General features: G+C 35.7%; 1 protein-coding gene across 4 annotated transcripts in view; it reads left to right on the top strand.

Annotated features, from left to right (window-relative positions):
• Positions 1–23,621, top strand: part of LOC136041733 (protein TANC2-like) — a 281,477-nt gene that overhangs the window by 42,648 nt on the left and 215,208 nt on the right. For all 4 annotated transcript variants that reach the window (XM_065726482.1, XM_065726481.1, XM_065726480.1 and 1 more), the window contains exons 2-3: positions 7,942–8,322; positions 23,021–23,184. In XM_065726482.1, the coding sequence (XP_065582554.1) occupies positions 8,217–8,322; positions 23,021–23,184 (270 nt within the window). In that variant the 5' untranslated portion in view covers positions 7,942–8,216. The remainder of the gene's footprint in view (positions 1–7,941; positions 8,323–23,020; positions 23,185–23,621) is intronic.

The following is a 23,621-nucleotide window of genomic DNA, read 5'->3' as shown; positions in this document are numbered from 1 at the left end:
AACGTTCTTGTGTTTCAAGAATCGTTCTTAAAATATTGGGGCAAAAAGTCAATCCCAGATCCCGAGCCTATCCCCCGGAAAATGTTTGTATACTTCCCAATAACGAATACTATATGTAAACAATGGGCAAATTTCAAAACCTATAGCCCTTTCTCCAGGGCCTATGGGGGTCATGGAATCCCCAAAGATAGTTATTGAACCTTTCAATTATGCTGAACAAAATGGTTATCTCAAGATTTTAATTGGACAATTCTTGGGAAAAAAGAGCATGGGAAGGGACTAGTTGCCCTCCAATCTTTTTGGTTACTTAAAAAAGGCCCTTAACTTTTATTTTACGATCGAATGAGTCCTCTCCCGATATTCTAGGACCATTTGTTCAACATAATGTTGAAACCTCTACATGAAGGTTCTTTGATACGTTGAATCTGCCGGTGCAGTTTTCGTTAAGAATCCTTAATTTTCTGGGGGTGCTTCCGCCCTTTTTCGAAAATCAGGCAACTTTTCTTAGACTCGGAGCTTTTGATGGGTAACACTAAACTTGGTGATTCTTATATATTCGGAATGAGCACAAAGAGCCAATTCTCTTGACATATCTATTGATATCAGAGAGTTTCGGATACTACTGAGCTGAGTTGCTCCTTACTTGCAGTTCGTTGCCACGAACTGTTTGATGAATTAAAAATTATCATGTTGCATTGAACGTACCGAAATTTTTAGAATATATTTTTCTTTAACTATTATTTGGTCATTCAAGTACCGAAATTTTTAGAATATATTTTTCTTTAACTATTATTTGGTCATTCAAAAGCTATTTTTTGGCTGAAACAGTTTCTGAAAAATAAATAACCAAACCATGATTTAGTTTCTCATGAATACAATATTAACTGCTAAGAGAAGTCTTTGTCCTTTTCAGATGTATTATTTTTGTCTGATTAAAATCTCGTAACATTCTAATCTGCTTCCGAGCGGAGTTTAGGGGGGCACTCCCGTTGAGCTTGATCCACAATTCTCCTGAGCTGGAAGGACGATTCTTTAGAGCTGGACGGATGAACAAAACGTCTTTTCATTTAATGGAAGAACCTCCAAAATGTCAGTTCATCTCAACGATTCAGTTCGGTGAACGGGTTGTACTACGAATCGGATCTGCAAAGAGAGTCGATATGCATGAGTCGATTATTCATTTAAATCGACATAATGGGTTTGAATGATTTTAGGATTATTAAAAATATCGCAAAATATATTAAATTGGGAACGAAAGACATTTTCAATTGGGAACGAAATAATATTTTAAAGGGAAAGGGAGGGGGTTAGTGCTTAAAATATTATTGTATATTTTTAAGTTTTTTTTTTCTATTATTTTATTTTGTTCGCGCTGTTGAATTCTTGTTTCGAGCAGCATTTTGCGGGCTGCCATGGCCTTTTTTGCCAAAAATATCTATCCTTTAATCATAGGTCTAAATATTGTTATTTTTATTTTAGTGAAACTTGATAGTGGAAAAATTTGAAGTTGAAATAACTAATATTTTTTAGAACATTAAAGAGTGATTACAAAAATCCATCCACAAATAAAATTTGAGTCAATAAACGAAGCCAACATATTGAAGATGGATTTTCTATTTTTGGATTATAATGTAAAATTTATGATTTTGATAGAGAAGGGAGAGATTTCGGTTTTAAATTAGGTAGGTTAATGGCGCTGGATCTGGAAACAGTAGCATCACTCGAAGGGTCACCCACTTTAAAATATCAGGTACACCACATGGGACGTGACCAGAAAGTGGTACTTCGAGTTTGCACACCAGGTAATGGATAATTGGAAACCCCTCGTCATCACACGTAAGTGTAAAAATATATTTAAGCGTTATTATATCAAGTATTCTACAATTAATTCAGTTAATTACAGTTAAAATCATTTTAACTGTAATTATATTTAACAGTTAAAATATTTAACTACAGTTAATTACATGTAAAACTTGGAAAATATAACTACAGTTGCACACATGTCTGTATTTGTAGGGGGAAATCATGCCATTTCTTTGAGGGGAGGGATCCAGTGGTGAAAATTGGGAAGAGGTCCATTCACCTCTCAGGAGTAATTGATTGCCCCCTGGATTTAGAAAAATATTTTTGGTATTTTTATTGAAAAATAGAAAAAAAATGCCCTTTCGCCTAGATTTTAAAAAATTTCATTTTTGCACCCCTCCCTTATTTGCGTGAATTAATGCTACTGGAAAGGTGGGATTTCAAAGCAAAATATAGTTTATTTTTCGTTCACGACTTTTAAGAAGGAAATCCCTTCCTCTCCCCTGTACGAAGATACGAGGATAACTATTTTGGTCATAATCAAAACTTATATTTAATACGATGCTCTTTAAAATTGAAAAACATAAATTCCAATTTCTGTTACATTTTTTGTTGCATTTAATTGGGGTGATTATTTCCTCCTAACAATCAAAAATATTAATACGCAAGAATCGGTACGGAACATCTCCATAGGTATGTACAGGTTTGACCCATGGAGGGGGGGGGGATATCAGAGTATTTTTGTGGGAGGAGGTTAAAACCTGAAGAATGCGTTTTTCAGATACTATTTCTCTATTTCCAGAGGGGGCCTTGGACCAATCTCGGGTTTGGGGTTTTACCTCTGACTGCAGGTATGAATGTATCCAACCGCTTATATATTTATATTTTAAAACCTTCGCAAGAATACGCGCTGGGGTTCTGGATATATCAAATACTGATAGTCAAATCCATGAAGGGGTATCAGAGTATTTTTTGCGGGACGAGGTTATATAACCTGAAAATAGCGTTTTTCAGATACTATTTCTCTATTTCCAGAGGGGGCCTTGGACCAATCTCGGGTTTGGGGTTTTACCTCTGTCTGCAGGTATGAATATATCCAACCGCTTATGTATTTATATCTTAAAACCTTTGCAAGAATACGGGCTGGGATTCTGGATATTTCAAATGCCCAGAATATCAACATTGCGTAGGCAGTGTTCTTTCCCTTTGGATAAGGAAGTAATACACTGTGTTTATTTTTAGCGATAAGTATTGAAAATTACTTTCACTGTGCAGCCGTTAGTTATAGGCTTAATTCATACATTTGAAGGGTCTATAGTCTTGCCGCCAGTAGCGTCATTTCAAGAAAATATAAGGGGAGAAATGTATTATCAAAATCAAAGGGGCGGGAGCAACTCTGTTCTTTTATATTTTTTTTACCGAAAAGACCAAAAAAGGACATTTTCACTGGAAATACCCCGGAAATGTTTTCAAAATGTAAGTAGGTGGAGGAAATGCCATCCCTACCCGAATTAACGACCCGCTCAGTGTTATTACTTCTGTCACTCATATTCTATACACATAAGGGATTTTACTAGAGAAAAAAAGTACATAATATTATGAATGGTTTACTACAGTATAGAGGGGACTATAGACTTAGAAGTGGTACGAAATAGAATAAACTACTATGTTTGTTCAAGGATACGCTCTTCTTTTGTAGTTCCATACATATCACAGTTCAGGTCAGCGGCGTCAGTTGGGAAAGGGGGAGTTTGAAGATTCCCCCCTCCTTCCCAACATAGATTTCCCCCTCCTTCCCTACATTTCTATGAATTGACGCCACTGGTTCGGGTCTTTTCGCACAAACTTACTGTTTTAGGGGAGATTTTGGGCAAAGGTGTCAGTTGACGAAAATGTAGGCGGGGGGGGGCTATTTTTTGTAAAAGGAAGATATAACAAATATATTTTAAAACGTCTGGGGTAAGGACTTTTTCCTACTGCTACCAGGATTTTTAGAATAACAAAAATTGCCAAATTTATGGTAATTATATGATATTGCGAAGATTTTGTGGGATGGTCTATGTCGTTGCTTGTCTACCGTTGAAAGTTTTTTTTTTTTTTAACTTAGCCCCTTGGGCTAACTGAGGTACGGAAGGGTACGGAAGACGGGAGTGTTTTCAGATTTAGATTAGGAGGCAAGGCTGGCATAAATACATTCATTCTTTCGTAAAGTACTCTCCAACTCCTTGGTGCAATTGTTTTTTTTTAGTTTATACTCTAGGGAGCGCCCACTTTCAGAATTCGTATACACCGAATGGTGCGTGGCGATCGTGGTCGAATTATTTCGAGCGTTACAGAAACTGTCTCAAGCACGGCGGGAATTACGCCAGGCGTGGTGGAACTCTGGGGTACATGTAGCGTTGTGAGATGTACACCAGGTGGCGGAAAGTGAGCCCCCCTTTTTAACAATATATTAATGGATGGCATAACTCCTCGAAGTAACCACTCCTTTGCCCGAGGGACAGGGTGGTTAAATAAAATAATTGATTCATTTAAATTTTACGATGATAACATATCTAATCATCTAACTTTATCTATCCCAGATTTGTAAAAAAGCCTCTTTGTCATTTTCGATTTATTGAGATGTTGTATAAAACAGTATAATAAACCCAGTATGTGCAGTTGTATTTTATAGATATAAGAAATATTGTCTCAACTACTGTCCATAGTAGCCTAGTTAGAGTTTTTGTACAAACAAGCTGGTGATGGCCGAAAGAGTATTGAGATCTAGAATGAGTGGGAAATGGCTGAAAACACCGTGGAATAGTGGAAAATGGTGGGAAACACCATGGAGTGGTGGAAAATGGTGGAAAACACAATAATGGAGGAGAAAATGGAATCGGAAAAAAGACCAACGTTGTCTAGTGTTTGATTTTTTTTTAGAACGACGTAATTTATGACCTGGAAAACACCATCCTGGGGCATAAGTAGGCTATGGCCCTAAATTCTTCCATGAAACATGTCCTAAACGAACTACTTAAGATAGACCCCTCCTGAAAAAACCGCACGAACTGCTGAAAAACAAATCATATACACCCATGAATATTTTTTATAAAGACTCCTATTTCTACACAAATCGGAGGATCGAGATCGATATTAAGAATCCCCTTTCACCCAAGAAAAGTTACAGCCTAAAACGATCTTTTTTGTGTTTGGAACTCCTTCCCCGCCATTTCATGGAAAATTATCTGACTCCACCCCTCACTTCTAGAAGTTGGACCTATTTATGTTTTTGTGCACTCCTATTATAGGCTACAGATTCCGAAAACTACAAGCATCCATATTTGGTGTCTCTGTTTCAGAATAAATTTTCATGAGCTGTCTTCTGTATGACAGACAGGTTTTAACATTTTCTTCGGCATGTTTTGGTCTTTTCTAGACTTGCAAATCTCTTTATCCAAGTGGAGGTGAAAGATTATTTCCATGTCTTTTCTATCAAGGTGGTTGATGATTTTTAGAAATTTTGTCGTTCTGATCCCCTAAAATGGAAACTCCCTCCCCACCCCTACATGGAATCTTTTTATTCCATCCCCTCCTCCTCTTAAATGTAGGACCTATTTATGTATTTTCATAATCTTGTCTTATAGACTCCAAAAGCAGCAACTATTCATGTTTTGTAGGCTATATCTGAAAAATCTCTGGTAAATATGTCGAACATACCTTCGTATTTTCTTTCATGTAAAACTGGGATCATCCAAATTTGGTATCTTTGTTTCAAAATTCATTTTTATGAGATGTCTTCAGAACGACCGACAGGTTTCAATATTTTCGTCGGCAAGTTTTGGTCTTTTCTAGATTTGCAAGTGACTTTTCTCAAGTGGAGATGAAAGTTTATTTTCGTGTCTTTTTTAAAAAGAGAGTTAATGATTGGTCGAAATTTCATCTTATAATAGAAACTAATCCTATAATGGCGTGACTCTGTAAACTCAGCCAGTGTCGACCCAGCTCTAAAATGGGTGAAAATGGGGAAAGTAAACAGGGAGAGTGTGCGAAAGCGAGGGGCCCCAATCCCCTGTTGAACTTCCTGGCTGAAGGGCCGTTAAATGGAGATCAGCACCGCCGGTAGCGATTGACTTTTGACTTTTTCATTTCAATTGTTTGGATTTTTAATGTGTTTGACATAGAATGCGAATTTGGCTTTGTTTTTCTTCTTTTTTCTTGGCCTGTGATAGTTGGTGTATTAAGCATTATTTTATTCCTTTCCCTATTGTTTTGCCATTATTCGTATAAAGTTTATTTTAGTTTTTGGTTTTTCACTGTAATGTTATATTTCACAAATTTGTGTTACATTCTGATTAACCATATTCATGCTTGATTGATTTTTTTCTACTTTTTGTTTCGCTGTATTGGTTGTTTCTTTTTACTGAACATATAAAGCGAATTCCACTCTATTATAACCTGTGTTAGTCTTGAAAATGAATATTATCTTATTATCCTTACCTTTTTTATTTTATTATACTTTTTTATTTTATCTTATTATCCTTACCTTTTTTTCACCTACTTCTAAAAGCTGAATCTTATATCTTTGTGTATAATTTATTTATATCTTTGTGCCTCTCAAGTCATATGGATTCCAAAAAATGCAACCATCCGTGTATGGCATCTCAAAATTCTCTGATTTCATCGCCCCCTCCCTCCTCATAAAAGTCGGACGCATTTGTATTCTCCTGTCATATTATAAAGAAGAAACGGTCAAAAATGGGGCTTTTAAGTCATAGCGAAGATACTGAAATAACCCAAAACATAATATTTCGAAAGGACAACCGCCTCTTTTTGGTATTTTCCTAAGTATTTTTTGTTCCTGCCGAAGAAGGAGGTGCTTGTCCTTTCGAAATATTCGTTTTGTGATTTTTCACTATTTTCGTTTGGCCTTAAAAACCCCATTTTTGATCATATCTTCTTTATATCATGGCAGGCCAATGTGGTTTAAGAAGTTATCCATCATATAGACTCTAAAAGCTGCAACTCCATATTTGGTGTTTCTGATTCAGAGTTCATTTTTATGTGCTGTCTTCAGAACGACATACATTTTTAAACCTTTTCTAAGGAATATTTTGACCTTTTCTAGACCTGTAAATCATTCTTCTCAAGTGGAGATGAAAGATTATTGCCATGTCTTTTTTTAAGGTTGTTTAATGATTGTTCAGATTTTTGTCTTTTTGATCCCCTGTAATGGATATCGGTTACCATTCCGTTTTTAAATCTGCTTGATTGGAAGACACCAAATGTTTAGCTACTCAGACGGATATGAGAGGGTGATTTAAACGTAAAACATGTGTTTTATATTTGAATCCGTGTGAATGAAAGATCTGTTCCTTCATCTTATTTGTCTCATTTGTTTATATGAAATGGGAATTTTCTTCTTTGAATATTTTTATGATATGACTTTTCAAATAAAAGGATTGGTAAGGCAAAATATTTCCCTGAAAGTACCAAGTGCATCAAAATGAAATCATTAAGGCTGTATTCAGGTTATGAAGTTTTTAGGACCGTAACATATTTTCGTCAGTGTTGCCGCGTTGAATTGACAAATGAATAAGCAAAAACCAAAGGATACACTATTATCTGAAAGCCAAAAATAAAAATGAAAAGTGGGGACTTCCCAGTAGTTCCCGGAAAACCGGAGGTGGGTATACCCATCATCCAACAATAAATTACTTTATTTCACACAATCTTACATATGGTTTGATTTAATGCTACATACTAGTGCATTTACAACACTAAATTATTATCATATTAACATAATTGATCAAACAATAATGAGTATTTATTAATGAATTAAAGTAATTAAATAATAACTCAATTGGTAATGCCAATTTAAATGCAAGATTTAATTCAAGACAACTTGGGATTACCGTTAGAACCATACATTATGTACAAAAAAGTTTATTTGGAGGATTATTTGCCTTATCTGAAGGAGGGGAGAAAATAGAGGGAAGAAAAGACATTTTGAAACTATAATTTTTCTACTTCTACTCATATTCTGCTCCTCCAAGGGAAATTTAGTCTTTAAAGAGGCAAATGTAGTTCGACAAAAGTTGATTTAATTAAAAAACTATATATGTTCAAGCTTACTAATGTTTAATTATCTTGTTCCAGACTCGGACGCAAAGAGATTTGGGCCTAGAGAGACAAGTGAACAAAAAAAGAAATCTTTCCAGTTAAAATCGATATTCGGTGTTCGAACAAGTCGTGCTTTTTTAAATCAGAACAGTGATCAAGATTCAGTAAGTGAAGACAAAACAGTTCAGTGTGAATATAGTATTTCCCAGTGCCCAAGGTCAAGGAGCTCCATTGCCCTTGGCAGTGCAGGGTTGCAGTTAGTTGCGCGAAACCCCAAACCCTTGGATGGTGGTGTGTGTCCTAGTTGCCTGATGCCTTTTGATAACAACAGGAAAAGACGTTTGATTGACGCTTGTGGCCACGAGCGTTGTTATTCGTGTTTATTTTCGTCGGAAAGCTGTCCTTTGTGTGCCCCAAGTAAGTATTTCTCTTGCTGTTTTCCTTAGAGTACAACTTAAATGCTTTTATTCCAGTGACGTGTTGATGGTTGGAAAGTAAATTTTTCCTGTGATGATTTAGCTTATTCGTGTCTGTTTTGTGGAAGGTAAAATGAAATTGGAAAAAAAAAAAAAAATTGGGATAGTTTAGACAGTGTTGTTAATTTATGAAAATATAGAAAGGGTGACAAAAAGAATGTTTCAGAATCCAGGGAGGGGCAATTTCGTTTTTTTTTAAATTTCCATCAGAATACCAGGATTCCCTAATTTTTTCCCTGGTCCTGGAATGAATGTTCAAATCTCTTGTAGAAAAAAAACAACACCAGAATAATTTTAGGACTGTAATTAGAAACTTAATTGAAAGGCTCTTGCTTTGTTTGTAACAGTCTCAATATTTGGAAAATAAATTTTTCCTGCAGATGATTTACCTTTGCCTACGTTTAATGATAAGTGGTTTGAATTCGGAAGAAAAATGTCGAAAGAAACAAAATTTGGGAAAGCTTAGACCATGAGTCCTAAATTTTTTTCCCGGGTCCTTGCCTCCTTAAGACTATATATATATATATATATATATATATATATATATATATATATATATATATATATATATATATATATATATATATATATATATATATATATATATATATATATATATATATATATATATAGGTAAGGGGGAAAAACTTGAACCCCCTTACTACAAGGTAACCTTTGTGTAGGGATAGTTGATATTGAGGTTCAGGTTACCTTCAGGTAACCTGAATATAATTTCTGGTATATATATATATATATATATATATATATATATATATATATATATATATATATATATATATAAATTTTGAATATATATATATATATATTTTTGAAATATATATATATATATATATATATATATATATATATATATATATATATATATATATTTTGTTTTTTTTCTTAAGTATAGACAGATAAGGATTATCAGACTGTCAAAGTATCAGACCATCAAAAACCTCAATAGTCCCTTGCTTTTCGGAATCAATACTAAATGTTATAATATCTCCTCCCACGAAAAAACCCCTCCCCCTGGAATAAAAATCCTGGATACGGTTCTTAAAAAAAAAAAAAAAAAAAAAAAAAAAAAAAAAAAAAAAAAAAAAAAAAAAAATCAAAAGTAGCTTCTTTGAAAAGGTCAGCTTAGCGTCGGCATATCAACCTAAGGGAGTCTAAGAATGAACTCCTTACACAAATATATACATATACAAAAATTCCTAAAATTAATAACTCCCAAAAGAATGAGATGCTTTTCTAGTAAAAAATCTTACACCACCTTACTGAGAATTTGCTGCTGGCTTATCCGGTACTTATCAGTTATATAATATACACTATAAAATTTCGACACAATAAACTGGTCTAGTAACTGTTATAATTTTATAAAGTTGTAATTTTATAATTTTCCTAACCAAGTATTATATTTTCATCATATTTGTTTTATTTCATTAGCTTTATCAAAAGTTTGGACTATATATTTGTACATTAGGGGGGAGGGGTGAAGCATAGCATATATTAAAAACAGCAATGATTTGTTTACGCATTTAATATATGCTATGCTTTACATCCCCCCCCCTACTGTGCAAATATATAGCCCATATTTCTTTCGAAACTTTTATATATTTATCACATTTTGTTTCATTTCATTACCATTAATCGAACTTCACTTCCCGAGTATCTATTATATAACCGATAAGTACCGTTTACCCCCCCCCCCCTTGGAAAAATCGACTTGGCTACTAAGGTTTATAATAATTTATCGAACCATTTATTTTGAATTCTGTCTTTATTTTAAGTTAATTAATTTTGAGGTCAGCTTTTCCTTGGCACATGTCCACTGTCCAGATCCGATCTTTGTCAAAAGATAAGCCCATTGAAACATTAACTACTCAGCTAAAAATACAAACTTGCGAAGATACCCTTATATGGCAAAAACTACTACTCTGACAAGCTGCTCTTGGTTCAGTAGAAGGCTTTTCATTGATCCCTCTTTGTCAATTTATGAATTAAAAATTGGACATGCTAAAGATGACTTAGCTACTTTTCTCTGTTTATGGTTGAATGCAAACAGAAAATGCTTATTTCATTCAGAGGGAAAAAATTCAAGGCTCTAACTGTGTGCACTTTGTTTAAGTATTTGCTTTTGCATACTAATAGAATAAATTACCTAATAACTCACTTAAGAAAACTAATGTATGCAACAGATTGAATGGAGTGATTTGGACATTGGGTATCAGAACAAAAGAACAAGTAGCCCTATTTTGAATCTGGTGCCATGCTGGTTTTTAATTTTCGTTGGGAATTTTTGCAAATTGATACGTGGCTAAGGCTACCAGATTTACTAGCTTTTTTGCCGACTTCCATAACCATTTAATTACCTATTACACGAACTTTTTTCATTACCATGCACGAATTTTAATTACCATAACCATTACACGAATTTTTACCATCTCTTGAACATCCTCGGAAAAATATGACATTTATTTTTGACGGGGGGAGGGGGGAGCCGGGGGTGAAACTTTTCAAGGGTTCTCACCAAGGTAGTGTCTAAGTGGTACCGGTTTTGACCCCCCCCCTCCCCTCCGAAATTTTTCTCTGACTCATAAAAAGGTAACAGAAATGCATATAAATAAATTTTGATGTATCTTTTATTTTTTAAACCCCCCTCCTCTTCGAAAAATACCCCCAACCCAAATAAAATTCTTAATATCCCGAGACATGTTCAGTTTGGTGGTTTAAATTTTACCTAGATTATATCCTATATTTTGGCTGCCTCCTCCCTCTGTCTAAAATTATGCAAATGGTCTTATACTAATGACTTTTGATGGCTATGACTTTTAAGGATAAAAAGCAGATTCTTTTGTTGCATATATTGCTATAGATTTTCGGTGTTTTACTTACCGTTCATTTTCATTAAGGATTTAATAACCGGGTTTCAAAAATAAAATTTCCTGGACCCATAAAAAAAGAAAAATATTAAACCTTGCTAATTCCTACTAGACATATAGCCTACTAACATTGTTTTCCAGACATAACTATGAATAAATCTTAACCACTACGGAAGCCTAAAATTAGCTCGGTAAATAAGAATTAAAAATGCTTGGAAACTTGTGCGATGAATTTAACCCTGACCAACCCTTATCAGCAAATTTCGAGAACCTCGCATGCATTGAAAGACGTGTCTAATGATAATGAATAGGAAAGAAAATTGGGAAATGGATTTTGGAGTATAATGGTTAGAAAAACATCGGATATACACATAACCATGTATTAGTTTAAGCATAGCCAGTCTAGTTATGCATAGTTATGCATTAATTCTACTGCAGTGTTTTTCTGTTTGTTTTCTGGAGCATAGTTTATCCTTTGCAGTCGCCACTGCCAACAACATTCCAGCTAACACGTTGTATAGCAGACATTCTCTACCTTGAAAAATGTACTTAAATTACATTGGTTTACTTTTTTGACGTCAGTTACAATGTATTTTCAGAGCCAATAACCTTCCTTAAGTTTACCTCAAGCCAAATAATCCCGCCTTTTTTACGCAATATGAAAATTGAGCAAGTAAATAGAATGAATAGTTTCATTCTATTGCGCTCCGTATATTGCGCTCCGTATATTGCGCTCCGTTCATGGAAATTTATCCGTGAACGGAATATATATCCGTTCATGGAAACGAAAATATTGCGCTCTGTTCATGGAAATTTTCTTCCCCCATGGAAAGTTCCCCCAACATATCCTCCTCTTCTCAACCCCCCCCCCAAACCAAAAAATCCCCCTGAAAACTTCTGTACACTTCCAAATAACCATTACTATATGTAAGCACTGGTCAAAGTTTGTAACTTGTAGCCCCTCCCATGGGGACTATGGGGAAGTAATTCGTCCCCAAAGAAATAGTTATAAGGTTTTTCGACTATGGTGAATAAAATGGCCATCTCAGAATTTTCATCCGGTGACTTTGGAAAAATAATTAGCGTGGGAGGGGGCCTAGGTGCCCTCCAGTTTTTTGGTCACTTAAAAAGGGCACTAGAATTTTTCATTTCCGTTGGAATGAGCCCTCTCGCAACATTTTAGGACCATTGGATGGATGCGATCACCCCTGGAAAAAAAAACAAATAACAAGAGCTCATATGGCACTTGTGACGAGGCGAGAAGAGCTAAGAGACAAGAGATCATATGGTGTGAGCTCTAAGAAAATTCTATGAATCAATACATTGATTTAAAAAGGAAAATAAGAGGCTTAATGCCGGTCAGGATTTAAAATAAGAGCTCTGAGTCACGATGTCCTTCTAAATATCAAAGTTCATTAAGATCCGACCACCCACTCGTAAGTTATGAATACCTCGTTTTTTCTAATTTTTCCTCTCCCTTTAGCCCCAGTCAATTTGTGCAACTCCCTGACACGCCTACCAATTTTCATCGTCCTAGCACGTCCAGAAGCACCAAACTCGCCAAATCACTGAACCCCTCCTCCCAACTCCCCTAAAGAGATCGAATCCAGTACGGTTACGTCAATCACGTATCAAGGACATTTGCTTATTCTTTTCACCAAGCTTCATCCCGATTCCTCCACTCCAAGCATTTTCCAAGATTTCCGATTTCCCCTCCAACCTCCCCCAATGTCAACAGATCTGGTCGGGATTTGAAATAATAGCTCTGAGACATGAAATCCTTCTAAATATCAAATTTCATTAAGATCCGGTCACCCGTTCTTAAGTTAAAAATACCTCAAGTTTTCTAATTTTTCCAAATTAACACCCCCCAGCTCCTCCAAAGAGAACGTATCTGTTCCAATTATGCCAATCATTTATCTAGAACTTGTGCGTATTTTTCCCATCAAGTTTTATCCCGATCTCTCCACTCTAAGTGTTTTCCAAGATTTCTGTTTCCCTCCTCCAACTTCCTATTTCCCGGATCCAATTCGAGTCGAAAATGGAGCACCTGAGACATAAGATCCTTCCATATATCAAGTTTCATTAAGATCCGATCACCTATTCGTAAGATAAAAATACCCCAATTTTCACGTTTTCTAAGAATTCCGGTTTCCCCCTCCAACTCCCCCCAATGTCACAGGATCTGGTCGGACTTTCCGGTCCGGTTATGTCAGTCACGAATCTTAGACAGGTTTTTCTTCTTTTCATCCAGTTTCATCCTGATCTCTCCCATTTAAGTATTTTCTAAGATTTCCGCCCCCCCCCCCCCCAACTGCCTCCCCCCCCCCAATGATGCTGGATCCGGTTGAGATTTAAAAGAGATCTGAGTTACGAGGCCCTTCTAAATATGAAGTTTTATGAAGATCCGGTCACTCCTTCGTAAGTTAGAAATGCGTAATTTTTTCAAATTTTTCAGTATTACCCCCCCCCCAATAAAGCGGATGCGTTCCAGTTATGTCAATCACGTATCTAAGACTTCTGCTTATTTTTCCCACCAAGTTTCATCCCGATCCCTCCAATCTAAGCGTTTTCCATGATTTTAGGTTCCCCCAATGTCACCAGATCCGGTCGGGATTTAAAATAAGAGCTGCGAGACACGATATCCTTCTAAATATCAAATTTTACTGAGATCCGATCACCCGTTCGTAAGTTAAAAATACCTCGTTTTTTCTATTTTTTCAGAATTAACCCCCCCCCCAACTACCCCAAAGAGAGTTGATCCGTTCCGGTTCTGTCAATCATATATCTAGGACTTGTGCTTTTTTCCCCACCAAGTTTCATCCCGATCCCTCCACTCTAAGTGTTTTCCAAGATTTTAGGTTTCCCCCTCCCAACTACCCCCAGTGTCACCAGATCCGGTCAGGATTTAAAATAACGGCTCTGAGACACGATATCCTTCCAAACATCAAATTTTATTAAGATCTGATCAACCGTTCGGAAGTTAAAAATACTTCATTTTTTCTATTTTCTCCGAACTAACGGCTCCCCACTCCCCCCTCCCAGATGGTCAAATCGGGAAAACAACCATTTCTGATTTAATATGGTCCGGTCCCTGATATGCCTGCCAAATTTCATCGTCCTAGCTTACCTGGAAGCGCCTAAAGTAGCAAAACCAGGACCGACAGACAGTCAGACAGAGCGACAGAATTTTCGATTGCTATATGTCACTTGGTTAATACCAAGTGCCATAAAAATTGTCTTGCCTAAGATTTAAATCTAAGCTACTACCGGCAAGTGTTCTTACTAGGCCTACTGCGCTATCATATATTGTTTAGTACTACTTAGTACTAATACTACTAAGTACTAAGTACTAAGTACTAAGTACTAATACTACTAAGTACTAGTACTAATCTTAGACAGGTTTTTCTTCTTTTCATCCAGTTTCATCCTGATCTCTCCCATTTAAGTATTTTCTAAGATTTCCGGCCCCCCCCAACTGCCTCCCCCCCAATGACGCTGGATCCGGTTGAGATTTAAAAGAGATCTGAGTTACGAGGCCCTTCTAAATATGAAGTTTTATGAAGATCCGGTCACTCCTTCGTAAGTTAGAAATGCGTAATTTTTTCAAATTTTTCAGTATTACCCCCCCCCCCCAATAAAGCGGATGCGTTCCAGTTATGTCAATCACGTATCTAAGACTTCTGCTTATTTTTCCCACCAAGTTTCATCCCGATCCCTCCAATCTAAGCGTTTTCCATGATTTTAGGTTCCCCCAATGTCACCAGATCCGGTCGGGATTTAAAATAAGAGCTGCGAGACACGATATCCTTCTAAATATCAAATTTTACTGAGATCCGATCACCCGTTCGTAAGTTAAAAATACCTCATTTTTTCTATTAGCGACAGAATTTTCGATTGCTATATGTCACTTGGTTAATACCAAGTGCCATAAAAATTGTCTTGCCTAAGATTTAAATCTAAGCTACTACCGACAAGTGTTCTTACTAGGCCTACTGCGCTATCATATATTGTTTAGTACTACTACTACTACTACTAATAACTCACTGCAGCACCAAGCCGCCTGAGGCCAACACAGCTACGCACGCTCCTCCTCCAACCCAATCTATTTAAAGCCTCCCTCTTTACACCCTCTCAGTGTGTGTGTTTTATAGATCTTGCTGTGCTCAATCGTCCGTTTACATTGTTTTATTTATAAAAAGTGGAGCACACAAGAGGGATAATTCTGATATGGTATTATTGTGCTTTCATCGGAAGTGCATGAATTTTTAAAAAATGGAAATTATTGGACATTCGAAAGCGGTAAAAAAAAAACGGCTCAAAAATTCCACGGATTCATGTCATAAAGTATAAAAAAATACAGGTCGGTGAGTTTATAATAAAATGAGTTCATAATGCGAAATGAAACGAGTTAGTAATAAAATATGGTTGACTTGGTTAAGTGAAAACTTAAACAATAGTATATATCTTAAAAATTAATGAAAAGCAGGAATTAAATGTTTTAATGAACAATGGAAAACCAGGAATTAAACGTTTTAACGAATTAGGGAAAATCAGGAATCAAATGTTTTAATGAATTAGGGAAAATTAAGGAAGACCGGAATTTTTTTTTTCTTAACGAAAAGGAACTCTCTATGCAGTTATGTTGTCTTTGTAGTAGCTAATGCAAAAAATTGGTGAAAATAAAGGTGTATCTCTCATTTGAGGGTTTAGCTGTTTTTGGATGTCCTCAGATTTTTAGTTTTTAAGTTTTCATGGGCTAGAAATGACGTCAAATTTAAGTAAATAGTATTGCTTTTTTTCATTTTCATGGTTAAACTTGGTAACACTGACGAACGGCTGTTGGTTATGTAGTTGAAATTTTCGCTTAGGTTGTATATTGTATTTTATTCACTGGTTTCGGAAAACTACACGTTATTATTTTAGATTTTGTATAATAGAAAGGTATTGTGATGTTCTTCATTATTTTAAACTACTTAAAGAACAACTTTATAGGCTACGATTGAAGTTTTCAGGCATAAAAACACCTAACATAAGTTCTGGGGGAAATGTTTTCACTTTCTGTAAAATCAGTATTTTAATATTAACTTAATTAAATTAATAAAAAATAAGATTTAATAATAATAAAATTCACAAAAAAAATTTAAATATTAATTTAATATTATATTCCATTAATATTTTTAAATGTTTTTGCATGTTAAGTTTGCGTAAGTAATAGAAGACGAATAACACCGCCTTTTTGCGTAGTATGAAATTTTCAGCGAGTAGTCGTAACATTCAGTCGCAGTATTTTTACAAGTCGATTCTCTGTTTCTCTTTGCTTCTTTTTTATGATTAATTTATAGAACTTTTTCCGCAAATCAAGTTTTTCAAAGAAAAGTAAAGAGTTCCATTAAACCAAAAATGAGCAGAAATAAAGTGAACTAGCCTTTCAACCGTAACTACTTCAAACAAACAAATAAATAAATAACATAAATAAACAAATAAAACCCAAAACGAACAGATAAATACAATCAATAACCGACTCAAAACGAGCAAAACTTAATATGAGTAAGGCTGACAACCCCCATGCCTTCTCAAAACCAGAACATAATTTGCAATTTACTTAAAACAAAATCTATTTTTGGTGTTTTCACTTTTTTGAAATTAATAAATGAAAAATTATTGAAGTTTTGGTATGTGTATCTTAAATTAACAATCCACGACCATTTATTTTCAGCAATGTACAAATTATGTTCTCGTCTTGGAGTTGCCCTATGATTTGCTATTCTAATGATTCCGTCTGTGGTCATTTTTCTGTTAATGGATCTCTTGGTTTGTGTCATAGCCAAAAAGCAGATCTATTTTTTTGTCTGGGCTCGGTTACATATATGTTACTGGTTACAAATTATAGTTTTTGAAACCCTTTTTAAGTTGAAAAAAAGGCAAATCAATGGTTGTCTACCCAAGTTGACTAAGATTAATTTCATGACTTGTTTAAATAAAGTTTGTATGGGCATAATTAGTTTATCCACGGGAGGTCTCAGCAGTCTTCGTAGTTTTGCAGATTTTCGTAATTGGCTGAGCACCAGGAATAAGGAAAACTTCACTCGTTTGGAATTCGTCCTGAAGTTTAAAAGATCCAAGCACCACGGACAGTGAAATATAATTGTATGAATTCGTGAAGTGGAAAGTTACACAACCATATATATCTTAATAAATTAAGAAAAATCGGAGTACTTGTATGATATACCAACTACCGCTCAAGAAGAGAAGTTAGATTAATCCTAATAAAATATACCTGAGTATGATTAAAATATAAAACTTTAGAAACACATTTGGGCTATATATTTGCGCATTAGGGGGGCTAGGGCTAAAGTACAACGGGTCTGGCTGCACAATGTGTTAGCCACAATTATTCTGGTATTATGAAGTAAGAATTGTCTTCTGACTTCACACTGCCCAAATACTTTACCCCCTCCCTAATGTGCAAAAAATAAAGCCCAAGTTATATATTTCCCATATATTTTGTCACTTCTCTTTGTCTTTTCTCACGTTAAGTTGAAAGAAACAGGAGAAAAAACCGGTTAAAGTGTGTCAATGCATGAACAACTTGAGCGGTAGGGGGTATTTTATACAAGTACCAAACTCGGGAATCAAATTAATGACAGAAACCTCCATATGAAGTATTCGACAAAACTGAGTACCAAACTAAGCAAAAAACAAATGGCACCGAACACCTTCAGAATGCGTAGCCTTCCTTTAAAAGTGTAATTGTATTTGGGAATCAAGAGGTTGTTTTGCGGACGAAAGGCGTTAAATTAGTTTGGTACTTGTTAAATATTCCAAAAAAACTCAAGAAGTTTGAATCGGGTGATCTGAGAAAAACCGGTTTGTCTTTCGCATTTGATTATAATTAGCTTAGGCTCAGTGATTAAAACTACGATGCTGGTATATTTTAATTAAATATTTTATATATAAAGGCGGTCAGTTTAGATATTTAGCATAATGCTTTCTGAGTGGCCTGCTTTCCATAATTTTCTTTTGTAGTTTTCGTAATTTTGTTAATAAAGTATTATATATTTTCACCATATTTCGGTATATTTCATTATGATTATTAACCTAATTAATCTTTATGATTAGCCTAACGTTACTTCTTGAGAGTTTTCGGCTTATTTAACAAGTACCATTAGTTTTTCTTATTTATTGTCTCTCGGTTCGACGTGGCAACACTGTGAAAAATATGATACTGCGCTAAAACTTCAGAATATTGAAGAAACCAGAAGAAAAAAAATAATAATAATAAAATCGGTTTTAATGCCCAAACAGACCTAAGACTGGTCTAGAAGACAAAAATGTTTAATTTTTTAATTTTTGTTCCGTTAAAAATTGCAAATCCGTTGAGGTAGGTGTATAAAGTTTAAACCTTCAGGGAATCAGGATTTTTTTTTTTTTTTTTTTTTAATTCAAGTCCTATGAATCGCAGTGAATTTAGGCTGTAATTACTATTTTTTTCCGCATCTTTTTTTTAGAAGGGCCTTCATATTTTCCTTGAGAGTGGATCCTTTCTTTTTGAGTATTTCGCCAATACAATATCAAAACGTATTTTCTGCATTTAAGATGCTTTAAGCGCCTAAAGTTTTCGAAACTGAATTTGTACACTCTGGTATGATTTTGTCACAAAATAGGTCTCCAGGGAGAATGTCTTCTGTTGATTGGTCCAAGATATTTTTTGGACAACTATAGCTGCAAACGACCATCCAAAGGTTCACCTTTCATGTCCTGCAACAGAAAGGATATTTGTTAAAAAATGATCTTTTATCGAATAAAATATGGGTACGGATCTTTTTGGGTCACCCTGCTACAATACAAAACGTATGATTGTATGAAAACTTGAGTAGGCTGAGACTATGATTTGTCAGCAAATGTTCTTGGATGCACAGAATATCGCTACACCGACATGGAACCGACGAAAGACCGACGTTCTTCAATTACGAAGTAGTTGAATGAAGACCGACGTTCTTCAACGTAGTAGTTGAATAGAACCGACGTTCTAGTAGTAGATGAAGACCGACGTTCTTCAATTACGTCGTTCTTCAATTACGAAGTAGTTGAATGAAGACCGACGTTCTTCAACGTAGTAGTTGAATAGAACCGACGTTCTAGTAGTAGATGAAGACCGACGTTCTGCAATTACGGGGGTTTTGTTAGACACACCTCCATTCATATTCCAAGACACAATCCTAGTACTCTGCTCATTCATTGGATCGTTTTTGTTTTCCGATTAGTTTTTTTTTCATCTCAGGCCATTGGAATGACTGATATGTATGTTTTGTTGACTTACATGTTGCACATCCAATTGGTTTCGTGCATGGGGTACTAGCATTCGACGTATGACCTTGGATACCGCAACTTGGATAAGTCTGGGGAGCAGAGCACGCCGCTGAAACGTGACCAAATTTTTGGCAATTGTGGCATCGTTTTGGGAGGTACACAAATTCTTCAACCGGAAAACGTTCAAAATCTAGTTTTGGCGGGCTTTCTATTGCCAGATCTAGCTGATAACAGGAGGAAAAATACAGGGAGGCAGTAGTTTTAGTGATAGTAGTAGTAGTTGTGGTAGCAGTAGTAGTAGTGACAGTTGCTGTAGTAGTAGCGTGCAAATGTTACCTTTTTAGTCAATTGATGATGTCGCTTATCATTTCCTGAAAGTTCCAAATCAAAGTCACACTCTCTCCTCAACATCCTCTGAAAGGCTCATTTGCATGCCCTTCGTCTTTTTGGATAGCAAAGGTCAAACATGCCCGCTTTTTTGAATAACATATGCTATATATAAACCATGAACGAATTGCCTAAGTTAATGCCTTTGCCCTGATGGCCGTGGGGAGTGTAATGGTACTGGGATATAATTGCTACGGTCTACCGTAGCAATCTCTAGCCTACGGGCTAGAGATTGAGATTATTACATACTTAAACAAGAACCAAGAGCTCTTGTGGCACTTGTGACGAGTTCGGAAGAGCCAAAAGCCAAGAGCTTCTTCCTACCAAGTTTCATTACGGTCTCTCCACTCTAAGCGCTTTTCAAGATTTCCGGTTCCCCCTCAAATGTCACCGGATCCGGTCGGGATTTAAAAAAAGAGCTCGGAGACACGAGTTCCTTCTAAATATAAAATTTCATTAAGATCCAATAACCCATTCGTAAGTTAAAAATGCCTCATTTTTTTCTATTTTTCCGTATTAACCGTCCTTCCACCCCCCCTCCCCACAGATGGTGGAATCGGGGAAGCGACTATTTCTAATTTAATCTGGTCGGGTTCCTGATACTCCTGTCAACTTTCAGCGATCGCTATATTGATCACGCATGTAGTTTCGGATGTTCTTCACGTAAAACAAGGGAATGGTCTGGGATTCGGACCTGAAACCTCTCACACCCCAAGCGAAAATCATACCCCTAGACAGCAAGCCACACTTTAGAAGAACATTCATGTTTTATCGCCAAATAAAATTCTTATTAACTATCTTGTTCGCTCGCCCCCCCCCCCCCCCCCAAGATGGTCGAATCGGGGAACAGACTATTTCTAATTTAATCTCGTCTGGATCCTGATACGGCTGCCAACTTTCATCGTCCTAGCTTATCTAGAAGTGCCCAAAACTAGCAAAAGCTGGACCGACAGAGCGACAGAAATTGCGATCGATATATGTCACTTGGTAAATACCAAGTGCCATAAAAAAAAACCCGCTGAATGAAGATTCAAATTACTTCTTTCTTTTTGCCATCTGATCCCTTTTTCATATCAAAATACTAGCTTTTCATGTTTTTGCTGTCAATTAATGTAAATATATCCTCAAATATACTTTAGGCTATATAAAAATGGCTATATCAGCCGTTAAAATTATTCTAGCGAAACTAGGGGAATATACATTTGAAGAATCAAATCATTTAATACCTTGCGAGAACGAATGGATTAAGTTCTGCTTCATCATCTTAGGTTTGACGGTTAAAATCCTCGTCTCTCAAGGAAAGCGATGCAAGTATAATTATGAGTGTAATTTTTTTTTCTTTTAGTCGAATGTCCTAAACATGCTTTTTTTTAATGGGGTTTTCTGTGAGGGATGTGGAAATGTATTTATTTGTAATTATAGCTTTATAGCTACCAAATTGGCTAAAAAGATCAGGCTGGCTTGCCTACAAAAGTGGCATTGATGTGTATATCAAAAGATTTAAAAACACGGTCAATTAGGGTTGAGGATTTGCCCTTAACCCCCGATTTTCAGCCTCCCTCTATGATTAAAATATTGTTTTGGAATTTTCATGGAAGCATACACTTGTGTTCTCAAAAGAAAAACAATAACAAGTTTCGCGACCTAGATTCTTAGAAATACATTCTGTCCCCTCTCTTTCCTCTAGAATTGGCGCTACTGTCCTTCATGATGTTTTTTGCCAGATTTAGTAAACTTGTGACCTGACTTCACAAGTCATAACAAATTTAGATTTCTTATTGACTACTCATCCTAGCACCAAATCAGTCCACACAGCGTTACTTACTCCCCTCCCTACCCCTCTGTTCAAAGCTTCTTTCTTAGTTGCTTATTACGAACCTTCTTCATTTAATCTCTCTTAAGTGTTTCCCGCCCCTTCCTTGAGGACACCCTTTTTTGTTTGGTATTGGCACTCAAATCTCCATCATAATCTTAGTTTATGTGAGTTTTGTTTCTATTAAACTTTTTTTTTACTATCGTTTTGAGATAGTTGTGCGCCTCGGCAAGGGGCCTTTGTGCCTCGCCTGCTCGATGCGTAACCCTCCGAAATGAATTGCCACGATGGACATGAAATAAGATAGTGTCTATATTAAAGTTATGTCCTACTTTTATATATAAACGTGATGTTCCAGTACCCAGTTAGCTGTGTAGACAGGGGCAAATCGGTGGGTGGGGAAGCTGGGCCACCCCCAAGTTTATTTGCTGCCCTCATTCCGTTCTTTTACCTTTTTTAAAATAAACTTATCAATTTGGTCAATCATTGGCGCCCTTGTCCCCAAGATTTTGCTCTGGATCCACCTTTGGTGGAGAAAAAAAAAACAAAAAGAAAAAAGATGCTTTCGAGGCAAAATATCGTGATTGCAGTCACTTGTTCCAATGGTATGCTATTTTTTCATTAAAAATCGGAGTCCTGAGTTTTCCCTATCTTTTTAGACACACTTGGTTTTGTAAGTTTTCAGGAAGCTAATTCAAAAAATATTTTTTGATTCCCATTATCGTTGGCACTTCGAGAATTGAGGATTCATCATGACATAGTATTTTCAAATGCTGTGTTTTAACCAGGTTAGCCTAAGAAGTTTTTATTTTTCAAGCGTGTTGTACATTTTCATTTCTGAATATGTGGTCCCCGGTGGATCTACTAGAGGAAATGTTGGTAAGTCTACTTACATGTTATAGCGACCGCACCGAAGAAGTGAAGTTAGGATAATTCTAATGAAATATACCAAAATATGATAAAAATATAATACTTTAGAAATAAAATTATGGAAATACAACAGAGAATTATGGAAAGCAAGCCGCCCAGAACGCATCTAACCACCTCTATATATTATATTGAATTAAAATATACCTGCAAAGTAGTTTTTCTCGCTCAGACTAAGCTGATTATTTCCGATTGCACACAAAAAAATCGGTTTCATTACATATCAAGAACGAAGTGTGGTCGCTATAACGCGTAAGTACCGAAATGTTTCCCTTGCCCTGTGTATTCAATTGTTCATTGCCTTTTATTTTCAGGTTTTCCACCTAAAAAGCCTTTGGTAGAATCCAACTATTCAAAATTTCCCATTGAAAGATCAAGAACTTTAGACGGTTGTTATCCCTCCAAAACTCCTGAGTCTGGCTCCTCGTCTCCCATAAGAAACAAGGTCCGCACAAACGGTCACTTTACATATTTACAGGTGAGTAATTTCTTTCACTTAGACATTTCTAGTTTATAATTGTGTAGACCACCCCCTGCTAAATTATTTCAGGTACTGGTTAAATATCCCGACCACGCTCAAGAAGTGAAGCTAGGTTAATCGTAATGAAATGTACTGAAATATTTTGAATATATAATACTTTAGGAACAAAATTATGGAAAATGAAGTGGATGTTTTAACGCCACTGCGGTTTTCCGCCACCGTATGTTTTCCGCCACCCAGGAAATCTTGCATCATCAAGAGGATTAGGTGGGTCAGAATAGACAGGTTAGGTTAGTCTATGTCTATATCTATGCCAATGTCTATGTTTTTGTCTATATCTATGTCTGTGTCTGGTCTTATGTCTATATATATATATATATATATATATATATATATATATATATATATATATATATATATATATATATATATAT

The sequence above is a fragment of the Artemia franciscana genome, unplaced genomic scaffold (assembly GCF_032884065.1).
Source record: "Artemia franciscana unplaced genomic scaffold, ASM3288406v1 PGA_scaffold_36, whole genome shotgun sequence".
Classification (NCBI taxonomy): Eukaryota; Metazoa; Arthropoda; class Branchiopoda; order Anostraca; family Artemiidae; genus Artemia; species Artemia franciscana.
The sequence above is the reverse complement of the archived record's forward strand: the minus strand, read 5'-3'. Positions and strand labels throughout refer to the sequence as shown.